Source organism: Leiobunum rupestre, chromosome 3, assembly GCF_980474605.1.
Source record: "Leiobunum rupestre chromosome 3, qqLeiRupe1.1.hap1, whole genome shotgun sequence".
Taxonomy (NCBI): domain Eukaryota; kingdom Metazoa; phylum Arthropoda; class Arachnida; order Opiliones; family Sclerosomatidae; genus Leiobunum; species Leiobunum rupestre.
The window spans coordinates 45,586,008-45,599,166 of NC_143386.1; the positions used below are offsets into that span (position 1 = coordinate 45,586,008).

At 38.6% G+C, this 13,159-nt stretch overlaps 2 protein-coding genes across 2 annotated transcripts; both read right to left on the reverse strand.

The window, feature by feature from the left end:
* Positions 1-865: 865 nt before the first annotated feature.
* On the reverse strand, positions 866-3,146 carry LOC149951928 (uncharacterized). Its single transcript, XM_090170154.1, has 3 exons — positions 2,319-3,146; positions 1,024-1,132; positions 866-954 (listed from the first exon to the last, which is right to left on the reverse strand). Exons 1-3 carry the CDS (start codon positions 3,121-3,123, stop codon positions 939-941), a joined length of 930 nt encoding a protein of 309 aa, XP_090026280.1. The 5' UTR covers positions 3,124-3,146; the 3' UTR covers positions 866-938.
* A 5-nt stretch (positions 3,147-3,151) lies between these two features.
* LOC149951929 (uncharacterized) lies at positions 3,152-10,386 on the reverse strand. The gene is made up of 6 exons (XM_090169700.1): positions 9,949-10,386; positions 6,639-6,778; positions 5,614-5,729; positions 5,356-5,555; positions 3,299-3,884; positions 3,152-3,224 (listed from the first exon to the last, which is right to left on the reverse strand). Exons 1-6 carry the CDS (start codon positions 10,091-10,093, stop codon positions 3,152-3,154), a joined length of 1,260 nt encoding a protein of 419 aa, XP_090025826.1. The 5' UTR covers positions 10,094-10,386.
* Between the last annotated feature and the right edge of the window lie 2,773 nt (positions 10,387-13,159).

The window sequence follows — 13,159 nt, forward strand, 5'->3', positions numbered from 1 at the left end:
AATGGCTCACGACTTTCTAGCTGCAAACGGGAGTGAGTGTCCTGGATAATCTTCTATTGGTCTATAATGAGATATTCCAAAATGCCATATAAAATCGATGCTCTCCCGGCTCTTATACCACATGCGGTTTTCATGTAACCGCGTAAGTATCACATTTTCTATCTAGTGTAACGGGCAATAAACGTATCAATTTCCAAAATTGGACTCTTAAGCATCAGTTCCCAGCCTTGTGATGTGATGGATCGAATCGATTTTCATTTTGTTCTCGTAGTAGAATTTCTGACCTAGTTTAAGAGACCATGTCAAAGGGACTTGTACCGGCGCTTTTGAAGTCGCTGCGTCAATCAAGCTTTAAAGGACGGCTCATGTCGGCTCTTCGCATCACAAAACACCGAAGATACTGCTAATTCTGACCAAACATTTCTCAAATGTCTTACCTTCGCAGCTTTGTATTTTCGGGAGAACAAATATGGCCGGGGAAATAAATCATATAATGATATTCTCAAAATATGATCAGTGCATATCACTGCTCTTTATTATTCGGTCTTCCATATTAAGAAGAAGTTTTGACTTAATGATACGCGAAACAACTTTAAAATGTTTTTGTTAGCAATGAAAGTATCGATTTTTTTTTCAGTTTGTTTTGTATTTAATAATTACATGGAATTAATAGCAGTTTTGAAAACCCTTGGTAGGCTGTAGCCCATCTCAGCCAACGCTTAACGCCGCTTCTAACGTAAGGTTTATTATACCCTCCTACATTTACTGAAAAGGTGTATTTTTGGTAAGGCTTACGTTATACAGTTTCAAGTATTTTCAAAATACAAAACATTTATTCTATACTTAAAACAAAAAAATATTAAATTTTTATAAAATCAAAACGCAAAAATATTAAAATCGACAATTTAAAAAAATTACTAAACAAATGTGATCAGAAATCAACGACGCATTTTTCTGTAAAAATAAAATACAATTAAAAATGGTAATTAAACGTGTAATTTAAATGAAATCTGTCAGGCCTACGTATTCAGTGGCGGGAACTTGTAAGATTTGGGTGGAAGACGTCTTGGTCTCCCGGTGGCCGTCCTTGACGCATCCGCCACAGATTCCGTCGCCAAACATTCTTTTGGGTCTATAAATATTTTCGTATAAGCTTTTATATTTAAATAAAGAGTAAACGTGTTTACAATAAATATTTTCGATAGTCTAATACCTCAGGCACCATATAAGTATAAAGAATGTTATTATTTCTAATTAGTGAGAATGACAACACCCTACGGCGGACAGTCGCACCGTTGACGTGAGCCATCCAACCCACCGAAAGGCGCAGCAATGGGACGACCAATCCCCACTTCGCGCACTGCCATGGTAATAAGTGTAAATACTGTAGCACCACCGACAGACACCCAGCTCACGAACGAACGAGAGTTAAGCTAGTGGTCCCCCCAAGGTTACTTAACAGTATCGCAAGCGTTACGTCACTTCCACGTCGCATGACGTTTTAACTGAGCTTTATTTACGTTTCAAAAAGCTCACGTCCATTACCTCCGATGCTAATACGTAGACGCCGATTTTAAACATTGTAATGGACGCCCTCTGTCGGTTATTTTACGTTCTACATACGGTTACGTAACCTCCGGTGGACCACTAGGTTAAGCGCCTGAAAGCGGACACACTGCGAACCAAAGAGCCACAGCGCCTCATGCGGTGACCCGCCAGAGCGTCAACCTCCCCCAGTAATCGGGGGTACAGCTGTGCACCAGTTAATGTACCTGTTGGCCCGTTAAGCATTAAAGGGATTATAACCTTCAAAGCAATATTTATGAGAAACCCCTTCATTTTTACAAATTACCCCGTACAGTGGCGCCAAACATTTTTAAAGGCGAAGACAAGAGCGGCCACAGCTGCAAACTTTGGGGTTCCACAACAAAGACCCGAGTTTATAATCCCTTAAGAGTATTAAGAGCAAAGCTACACTCATTAACAGTCATTAAGACCCAAGTATAAATAAATACTACTTGATAATACGTCACCAGAACATGTTATGAATTACTAGAAAATTCTAGGTTTGGACATACAGTAGTGGTCAAATATTTACTGATAGCCACGTTTCGAATAACGTAGAATCGGGCTCTTACTTTAAAAAATGAACGCTTCCTTCGAGAAAAGAAAATGCCATTATTACCTGCCCCACGAAGCCAAGAGCCCATAATAGGACTAACGGCTTAGCCCGAAGTTCACCAAACATGGGCATTTTAGAACTGACTAAACACGTTTAAAAGGGCCTAGTTATTATTTTGATCCATCACCCTTCTTACCATTGATTTCTGATGGAACAGGTACAACCACAGTGACCTCGTCGGTATCGCGATCTTCAGCATTTCTTCTTCGATTTCGGGTCCGCTTGCTATTTTCCCGGGGCTTAGACGGATTCCTTTCTGCAGCGACGGAAGTGATCGAAGACTTTAGGTTTCCGCGGGTAGATCTGTCATCTCGAAGTGGCAAACGGTTCGAAGCGGCGGAGCTCATGGTGCTCTTGGACGCTCTCCCAGCTCCCTCGTGTCGAGTCACAACTGCTTCTTTGTTGCCACTTTCTGATCTTGTCGTCTCAATGCGGGAGTAAGTTCTTCTGGCTGGTTTTGCTGCTGTACTTTGAGAACTCTCATCGTGGTCTTTTCCCGAAGGTGCTCGATTCCACTTCGTGGTGCTCTGCGAATCTGTTTGTGGATGCGAGGCTTTGAAGCGAGCTAGCAAATCTTCGGTGTCTGATAACTCTTCAGTATCCGATATCTCTTCAGACTGATTTTCCATAGTCACTCTAGATACATGCTCCGACTTCTGACGTAGGTTCTTTACTGTAGATTTAAAATAAGTTTCGTCTGATGAGTCATCTGATTTATTTTCCCAAGTGCCTTTGGATACGTGCTTGGATTTCTGCTGTGTTCTCTTTATTCTAGGTTTAAAAGCATCGGTGTCTGATGAGTCTCCAGATTGATTTTCTACAATGGCTTTAGGTGCACGTTTCCTAGCTGTTGGTGCGTAAGGTTTGGGTTTCTGAAATTCGGTTTTTCCTCTAGCTTTAAAACTAAAATCACCGCCATCGGTTCTAGATTGAAGATTCATAGCGGAGTTTCCATCTTCGCGACTGCATTTATCCCTTGGGGCTTGGTCCTGTAATCGACAATTTAGTTTCTTTGCTTTCTCCACAGTCGATGTATTCTTTACTAAGGGTGTGGTTCGCGATAGTTTCTTTGGAGCAATAGACTTCTTGGCTTTTGAGTTATTCGAAATAACCAACTCGTTCAAGCAAGTTTTCACATCCTTGGGTTTATTTTCTTTTTCGTCTTCTTGGGGCTTACGCGAACCCAAGCCTTTGCCTTTAGGACAAGGCCATTTGACGCCGATAAAGCTGGGTCCGGCACTATGACGTACTTTACATGTAGGCTCTTCGCGAGGTTCTGGTGTCTGAGACTGACGTAGAGTCTCAAGTCCGTCCTTTACGGAGTCCTCTTGTGTACTAGTGAGCTTAGAGTGGACATTTCCCTCAATTCCTGAAGAAGGCGTAACATTCTGGGACACGTCCGTCTGGCCTTCGAGACGTCCTAGGTCACCCAGACTCGCTACTGTTTCTACCCTTGAGTGAGAGTTGGGTCCTTGAATAGAGAACTTATTCAGTTCACGTTCCAGGTGCTCTTTCCTCGATAAGTTTTGCTCACCTTCTTGTAACGCTGGTTCCTCATCGTTGGATTCGAGAAGGCAATCATCGTTACTCGCGTTAACAGGCCAGTTAGTGAACGAGTTGGCATCACTTGGGCTCGGGTCATCTGGTAAGGTTGTATTGGCACCATCCGAAGGTTTTACCGCCATTTCTGACTTTTCTTTCACTATTGGGAGTACACAAACAATACATTTAACTTAATTTGAAACATGAGAATTAACTTAAATAGCAAATTTGTATAGCACCCGAAAAAATTGTAATGTTAACTTTTGAGCTATAGGTTTCGAGATTTAGCATTAGGAGCGCTGTTGATTTACTATTCGGGGTGAAAAGTGCGTGGGAGCCTCCATTCCTACCACCTCATAAAATTCCATAAGATAGGTTTACGCAGTGAGCTGTTTGACATTAAGCCAAGTGCAAATGGACCATAGTGATGTGGCGTAGCCTAACGAACGTACTTGAGACCCCGCTACCCTTTGGAGTCTCTTGTAACTAGGGCAGTGTTATCCAAAGGTCACTTTTTTCTATATCTCTCCAGGCCAGTGGCAAATAGTCAGAAATCAAACGTAGCAAAATAGTGGAATTTTTTTTCAGATTAACTTTGAAACCAATTACCCCGAATAGGCTACGAAAGGGCAGAGGGGCTAAAAGGAAGTGGTTTTTATAAGGTATAGACTCAGTGCGTAAGATAATGTTAATCACAAGTATCGCAGTCTACCGACCGAGTTTTAAATTGAATGTGTGAAAGCTGTTATCTCAGTACAGCACCTTAAGACGAAACATCTTTGTTTCGATGTGTTATTCTCTCAACGCTACCCAAATGCGCAGTTGGAAGGCAAATCTTCAAAAATAATTTAATAGCCAAATTAACCCGAAATTTGCATTTGTAAGGGTACTTTTCTCGCTATATCAACAGAGTTGGCTGGTTTAAACCGCACTGGTTTAAAACTTGGTTTAAATCATGGTTTAAACCAAGTTATTTTTTTTTAAAAACAATGGTTTTTATAATAATTTGTTTTTTCTCATTATTTAAAATTATTTAAAATTGTTTGTACATTTTCTTACCAAAATGATTGATTACATTTCTAAAAAATGTACAAGGTGACCACATTTCCCTTATTTTCAATACCTTCCTATTCACCCCTTAGGTTTTCTCATGTAGTATATAATATAGTCGTGTACCCTCCTTCATCCTATATTTTACTTAATTTTATCTACTGTTTCTCGATAAGAATCCTTATTTTTGCTTATGGTTTTTAATATATTTTCCTTTTATTCACTTGAAAATTAGCTATTTTTTCAATAACATTTTTGAGGCATTTTCCTGGTCACCCTACATTTATACAAAATCAAAAATGATACTATAAATATGAATGCACGGTGAAACAAAAGCCAAAAATAGATTAAGAGTAAAATAAAGCGGTTTTAAAAAAAACCCGATTTAAACCCAAAAAACCTAGTTTAAACCAAATAAACCGGTTTTTGGGGTTTTTATGAAAAAAACCGGGTTTTTTTAAACACTGGTATTAAGGGTCAATGCCTTCCTTTAATTAACATTATTCATGGTTTGATCAAAATGGCGGGGCCCACAATATCTATTGGCTTTAGGATTCGATGGAAAATAAAAAATGTATTACTTATGTCCGAGCTGATGAACAGTAAACTTGGCAGGCCGACAGGAGTTAAATCGAATAAACTGGGGGACGTCGGCGAGATTCTTTCAGCGGCAGTCTTGTTGGGCAGCAATGTTAGATTTGACGGTTCAACAGTCATCGCCTGGTCGAGTAACGTCCCGAAACCCTCCTCAAGATTTGAATTAGCTTCGTTGAGCAACTCCCTGTGGAGATATTCCAAATAAGTTTCTCTGAGCAAATGTCAAAATGTAAATAACATACTCAGACTCTTCAGGTTCAACATTTACTCTCCGATTGTTCAATTTGGTCGCGGTTGAAAGGACACCCACGGCTGACAATAGGTTTTCACCACATTTTACAAGTACCGGTCGAATCGTCTGGAAACAGAAAGATGGAAAAATTAAGTGTGCTGATTATATGAACCACCATATTCATGGTTTGGCCCGTTTGGGTGCCATTAGCGATTACTCTTTTAAAGACACTATACGCCTGGTAGACAAGAGGTCTCCATTGATTTTTATCGAGTGCGGTTGAGAAGAAATGAGAGGTTCCACGGGGTTGTATTCACCATCACAGCCAACATTCACCATTGAAAGAAGTGGCTACCACGAGTTAAGCAATAGTTGAAAAAGGTAATTACTAAAAGATTCCAACACAGGAGTGGTTCGAATGGATCTAAAAACTTAGTGTTAAACCCCTTGCATGGCTGTACCAAGAACAAACAGGGAGAATGCAACTAGCTTTTAAACACCCTAACGCAGTGTTGTGTACAAATTTCATTGGTTGAACCTTTACGCTGAATGTTTTACGGAAAGGGGGAAGACAATCTCCAAATTTCCCCCTTCCAACGTATGGAGTGCTGCGTTTGTTGTTCCTAGCTTACACAAACGAGAACTCGTAAATACCAATGTTGTCGATTTCTCAGTTTAACTGCCTAAGAAAAATATTTAATCTACTACAATTTATTGTGATATATATGTAAATACGCACTTTTTCATATTTAACTTATTTTTGTTCAATCGTCATAAAATATGACGCTAGCTCTGGGTAATAAGACGGCATAATATTTAATCAAACTACGTAAACTTTGGAAATTTCAATCAATCGGGTTCGATACGCTAGGTTGGATGCGCTGCCGAAAGCGGCCTCTATCGTGACAACTAGGTATTACAATAGAGCCGCTAGTGGCTTCAAAGCAACATCGGAAATAAGCGTATTTCAAAACATAGGAAAGACGGCACCTGGCATAAAAAATAAAAATCAGCTAGGCTAATGCCCAAGCCTACCTGGCGTGCTGCCTCGTCTCGGAGCAGTCTTTCCTTTTCCACGATCAACTGACGTCGGGTTTCCATCAGTTGGAGGTTTTCCCTTTCCAAATCCTTATTTACGCTCGACAACTTCTGACATTTCAGTTTCCAATTTACACCTGAAACAGGAAATGAACTTTGCTTGAACATTTTCTCTAATCCGACCAAAGAAGAACCACGAAAAATTAACCCAAAATAACACTAAACCATTCTTTATTACGGAAATTTTATTATATAGCTCTTAACAAAAGTTCCTTTAAAACAATAAGTACGACAAATAGCTAAAATATGAAAGAGCTGATTTTCAGAGCTATTGCGCAATTAACGATTAGTTCAGCACGGAGCCCCTAGCGGTTAAACACACTCAAGGCGAAATAAACCACTACAAAGGACAATAATATACTACTCAGTTCGGTTGCAAGTCAATGTCGCAGCTCGGTGAGAGTGTCAGTGCTAAAAAAGGTTCGGTAGTAAAATAATGCTAGTACCCAATAAGTACGCGTTTAGGCCATTTCAGGATGTCCCCTACTTGTATGATAAACATTAAAAAATTGCACTTTTATTTATTTTCCGAAACCCTTACGTACACCTAAATTAGGCTTTTAAAAGGCAAAAATATGCAAATAAATTGGGAAGTAGCTTTAGTATTAACGCTTTCAAACAAGCGTTAATTTCGCACGCTTATGCATTCCAAGTCCCTAATCTATGCACTAAATGTTCTATAATTACACTGGATTCTCGAAACACGTTTCCGAGGTACATCTCACTATGAATACTTAAATACAGGGTCTTTTTTTTTGCTCGGAAAAGTGTTTTTTTTCCAAAAACTATTTATAGTACCGATTTCAAATTTGGAAGGTCAATTCTCTATACCGGGGGACATCAGTTTGAGAAATTTGAGCGTTTTCGGTAATGTTTTTCACCAATTTTGAAAAATTATTTTTCGACCACTAGGTGAGAGATAAAAAATTTCTATTATAAAGTTGTAGGCCGTCATCGAAAACCCTTAAAAATTGTTCACTCGACGAAAAACAACTTATTTATCAGTGAAAATTCGAGCTTGAAAAATTTACAAGTTGGTGAAGCCAAATTACGATTGTTTGAAACGATAATTGAAAAGGGAACAAGTCTAATACAAACGTAGTAGAGTTTTCACACTTAATGTACACGTTTGGTTTTTAAATGCAGATATTTTATTCACATACATTTTTACAAAACATTTTCAATAATATCACCATTGGCTGCAACACAGGTTTGTGCGCGGACAATTAAGTTCTCAAACGCTTTCTCTACCATTTCTGGTGTGACGTCTCGGCAAGCACTGATTATTCGTCTAATGAGTTCCTCCCTAGTTTCAATGGGCGTGGCGTATACCTTTGCTTTAACGAATCCCCAGAGAAAATAATCCAGCGGTGTTAGGTCAGGTGACCTTGCTGGCCAATGCACTGGACCATTTCTCCCTATCCACCTTTCAGGAAACTCGTTGTTGAGGTGCTCAGTTACTTGCCGGGAAAAATGCGGAGGGGCGCCATCTTGCTGAAACCACAACTGACGTCTTTCAGCCAATGGAAGGTCGTCGATTGCGTCACTCAGTTCGTTCTGTAGAAAATGTAAATACCTTTGGCCGTTGAGGTTCGTCGGCAGGAAAAAGGGACCAATCAAACGGTTTCCAACAAGTCCAACCCAAACATTGACCCGTTCAAATTGAACCTGGTGATGATATTCAAAACCCCAATGTGGGTTGATGTCAGACCAAAGATGGCGCAAAAATTGTCTATCTTCTTGGACAGCATTTAGTAACCAGTTGCTAAATTCATAACGTCTTTGATGGTCTCCGTCAATTAGTCCTTGGTGGAGCGTAGCTCTGTATGGGTGATAGCGATTCTTACGAAGAATTTTCCACACACGATTTGCAGAACAACCCAAATCAGCAGCGGCGTTAGCGCAACTGTGACGAGGATATGCCACAAAGTACGCGAGTACATTGTTCTCGAAGTCTAAATCCGGTTGACCCAATCCGCGAAACCTAGGTTGCAAGTGACCAAATTGATTGAAATCGTGAATTGCTCGTCTTACTGTATTTACAGATGGTGCTCCATTTGGATGTCTTTCTGCGAAGATTTCAGTCACTCTTCTAAGGTTTTGCGCTGCTTCTCCATAGTAAATGGCAACTATCTCGGTACGCTCAGCTACTGAATAACGAGGCATTGTTCGAAATATTATCAAACACTGATAATAATCTCCCAAAGTTTTCCTTTAAATACCCAATGCATGTTTAGGATTGACCTATAGCCTCGTGTTTTTTAAATCCGGTCGTTTTTTTAACCAAAGTTTCAACTGGATTAGGTAATTCGGTTTCAATTATCGTTTCAAACAATCGTAATTTGGCTTCACCAACTTGTAAATTTTTCAAGCTCGAATTTTCACTGATAAATAAATTGTTTTTCGTCGAGTGAACAATTTTTAAGGGTTTTCGATGACGGCCTACAACTTTATAATAGAAATTTTTTATCTCGCACCTAGTGGTCGAAAAATAATTTTTCAAAATTGGTGAAAAACATTACCGAAAACGCTCAAATTTCTCAAACTGATGTCCCCCGGTATAGAGAATTGACCTTCCAAATTTGAAATCGGTACTATAAATAGTTTTTGAAAAAAAACACTTTTCCGAGCAAAAAAAAAGACCCTGTATATTGAATATACACAAGTTTCCAATATATTTCTAAGGAAGAAGTATTAATCACCTAAGCTATTTAACTGAAACATGCACTTTATCAGGTTCGACGCGGATTCTAATGGGCGTTAATTCCCCGCAAAACTGCGGATGTGTTCTGCGCATCAGGCCACAAACGTAACGGTGTGCACTACTTTCCCTAGCGATGTAAAACGTACAGATTTACCAGCCAAGGGATAGTTCCTTATTTATACACTTTATTTAAGTTTGGGGAACTTATTAGTTATTACACGTTGTATTTTGCCCTGCACTATGTTTCTTCCTAAACGTATTTTGATAAACATGGAAACCTACGAAGGTACAAGTACTTATCTATTACCTACTTCCAGTCTACATTGAATGTAAAATTATTACTTTTAAATTCAAGTAGCTGTACTATAATTAAGTTGCCGAATTATGCAATTAAAATATAGAAATATATTAATATAAATTTTAAAGCCAAAAAAATATTAAAATGTCAATTAATAAAAAAAACTAAGTAACCTTGAGCGATTAGCGAATTTATTAACCCTTTGATAGCAAATGTGCGCGTCAAAAAAAACCTCGACTACGAACCTCTCTTCAGCCGCGACCTCCTGGCCACCGTAGTCCTCTTTAGGCTTACTGATAAACCCTTTCTTTTTATTTTACTGTTTGACTTATTCAAAGATTCAGGCGTTATTGAAACCGATGATTCAATTGAGGCAAACGAAGTATTCATAGCGTATATACCGCGATCCACAAACTCTTTTAATTTATAACTTCTTACACTAATAACCGTCTTCCACGAACTTTCAAATTTCACTAATGAACTTCGGGGTTAACGTAAAAACCGTAAGTCACCGTAGTTTAGAGTCCAAATGCAAGACTGATTACGACGGCGTCACAGTTAAAAATGGAAATTAGTGGAACATGTCGTTCGACTACTCGTACCGTAGTGTATCTTCTTTTCGTGAGAGAACCAAAACTACTGTCGACAGAGGGCCTTAGACAACAAATCGGTAGTAGATCTAAATACTACTAACAGAAATTTATTGCACCGAAAATAAATAAAAAGGCTTGCTAAGGTTTTTTAAGTTAAGAAAAATGAAATTCTTTATAAAAAATAGTTAACCGCGCTGTAGAAATTAAAATAAAAACCCAAAGTATCTACCGTACCTTTTTCATGATACACTTTTCAAATGAGGCCTACAAAACCGAGTTTAGTAAACCAAATTTTATTTATTTTTTACGTATATCAGTATTATCAGAAGTAAATGAACCGAAGTTATCAGACCGCTATATCTCTCATACTCAGCGCATTTTCCATACGAGATCTCCCTTTAATCCACGTTTTCAAATTTCGCGCCTTCATAGCTCCACTATCGCCATCTATCGACTAGAAGGTGATGACGGGTAAATCGAATGTGGATACCCACAATTCCCTAGTGCAATTTTTGGCGGGAACTAAAGGGGGTGGAACTACGATGGATTTCCATCTCCCCACGTTAAGGAAAATGCCTTTTAAAATTTTGGCCCTCTCCTATAACTTCGGTTCATTTACTTCTGCTATAATATGTTAACTGTCTAAACCCGGCTTTATAGGCCTCGTCTGATTAAAGTATAACAATTGGTTTTTTTGATAAACCTTTGATTTGGCAGAAGGTTTCAATCTTTAATTCGGTGTTCGGTTTTCTAAATGGCAACTCGACTGCCAATATAATACGCAGTTTTGTAATTAATTTTCGTATACCCTTTACGAGGGGCTAACCACTCTTAGAAAGTCTGTACACCGATTACGCCGGATTACGCTTAAATTAGCACTGCCAAAGGCAGGGATTTCAAAGATTACGCGTAATCCCATTAGTACAGTCAAAGGTACGGCTCTGTACACCGATTACGCGGAGTGATCAGCCCCTCGACCCTTTAGTATGAAATTTTGTATAAATAAGATTTGAAAATTTAGTAAAGATTCGATTACTCAATTCTAGGGCTGGGCGAATAGCACTTAAATTGGGTATTTGTCAAATATCAAATACTTCAACCGTCAAATCGAATTTTTAATATGACCAAATAACGCGAGGTTGCAAAATTTGATCAGATATTTGAACACTTTATTTTGACTAATAATGAGAGCTATATATTTATATAATAAGTCAATGACCCACGACTAGATTTTAGATGTATAAAAAGTTAAAAACCTAACTATGAAAATTAATGGCACAAAACATCTATAGATAAATGGCACTTTTCCCTCGAAAGTGAACTGTTCCACAGCTTGCCTTATATTCCTTATTTTTAAAGTTAGCTTGTCTTTTGATACTTCATTCTTAATTAAACACGACTTGATAACGTCAGGCCAGCTTCACATTGTTAACTTAGCGCATCTAACATTTGACATTACCCCCCACAGAGAATGGTACATTACACAATTAAGCGCCGTCCAGTAGCACCGCCAGGATTTTTTTTCCAGGTAGGCACTATTTAATTTAATTTAAATTACATGATTTTTTAGGATTTCGCGAGTTCTTTTGACCGACCGTTTAAAAAAATTATTCTTTACAAATAAATAAATAACAAAAATTATCTAATTATCCAGAGAACTGTAATAGAAGTTTGAAATCTAAACGAAGAAGGACACTCTTCGAATACTGTATTATCAAAACCTTGGGTACTATTTTCATTTAAGTATCACAGGAATTATCACATTTTGAGTTATGTGATAGATATCTAAATATAATAGAGATATAAAATATTAATTTTAATTTTAGTTTTTGGCTTTTAGAATCGAATTTTCAAATTCAAAGTTAAACATAGCCGTATGGTATAATTCCATATTGTCTATAATGTATTTTTGAACGTTTCGTAACTTTCGTTGATTGAATCTCCCCTCCACTATCGCTTGGTTTGGATTAAAATCGTCCAAGGGTATTTTGGAATTTTTTTCCAAACATATTCTTAATGAATTGTCAATTTTTTTGGAAATTAGATTATATAACGTTTAGCGTAGTGTTATATAGTCTTTGCTCGCTAACTCAGTCGCTGGAGCTGCCGGGCTGCCCATTTCCAAAAAAAATAAAAAAATTGGAGTGGACCACGGCCAACTTAGATCTGTTCTCGGAGATACAGATCTAAGGTGACCGTGCTCAGTCTGAGTGAGGGCACTAGCGATTCAAACAAAATTGCTTGAAACTCTTAAATATTATACAGGAAAGCTAGTTATAGCTTGTGTGTAGCCTTATAGGAAACATTCTGTGACCAAAGGGTACTATAATGACATAACATATAAAATATTATATACATACAAAGAGTGAACCCGAAAGTAGTTACACTAAAATGGAGATAACCATGAAAATAAAAACAATAAAAAAAGGTAAAATAAAAGGTAAAGAAAGGAGAAATTGAGCGATGGAGCTGAAATACAAGACGGTTAAATGAACGCCAGTTAAGAATAAAGTTGGGGTTGGTGGCGGAGGTAGTCGCGGAGGTGCTTTCGGAAGCTAGAGCGCGTGACACAGGCAAGGGCAGTTGGGGGCAGTGAGTGCCACTTTTCGACAGCACGAAACGCTAGGTGCCAATCATGTACATTAGTTTTGACACGTGGCTTGAAAATCTTAGCGCGATGGCCCCGTGTCGTGCGGAGAGTAGGGAACTGAAAGAGTGTGTCAGAATTAATAGCCCGTTGTACCGGTAAGACTCAAACCACACCACCGGAGGTCTATCATCATAGTGCCCTACGCCACCGTCCCCAAGCCCGGACAGGTGACAAATCCAGCATGGGTAGTAGTAAACTTCTACTAATGGTTTC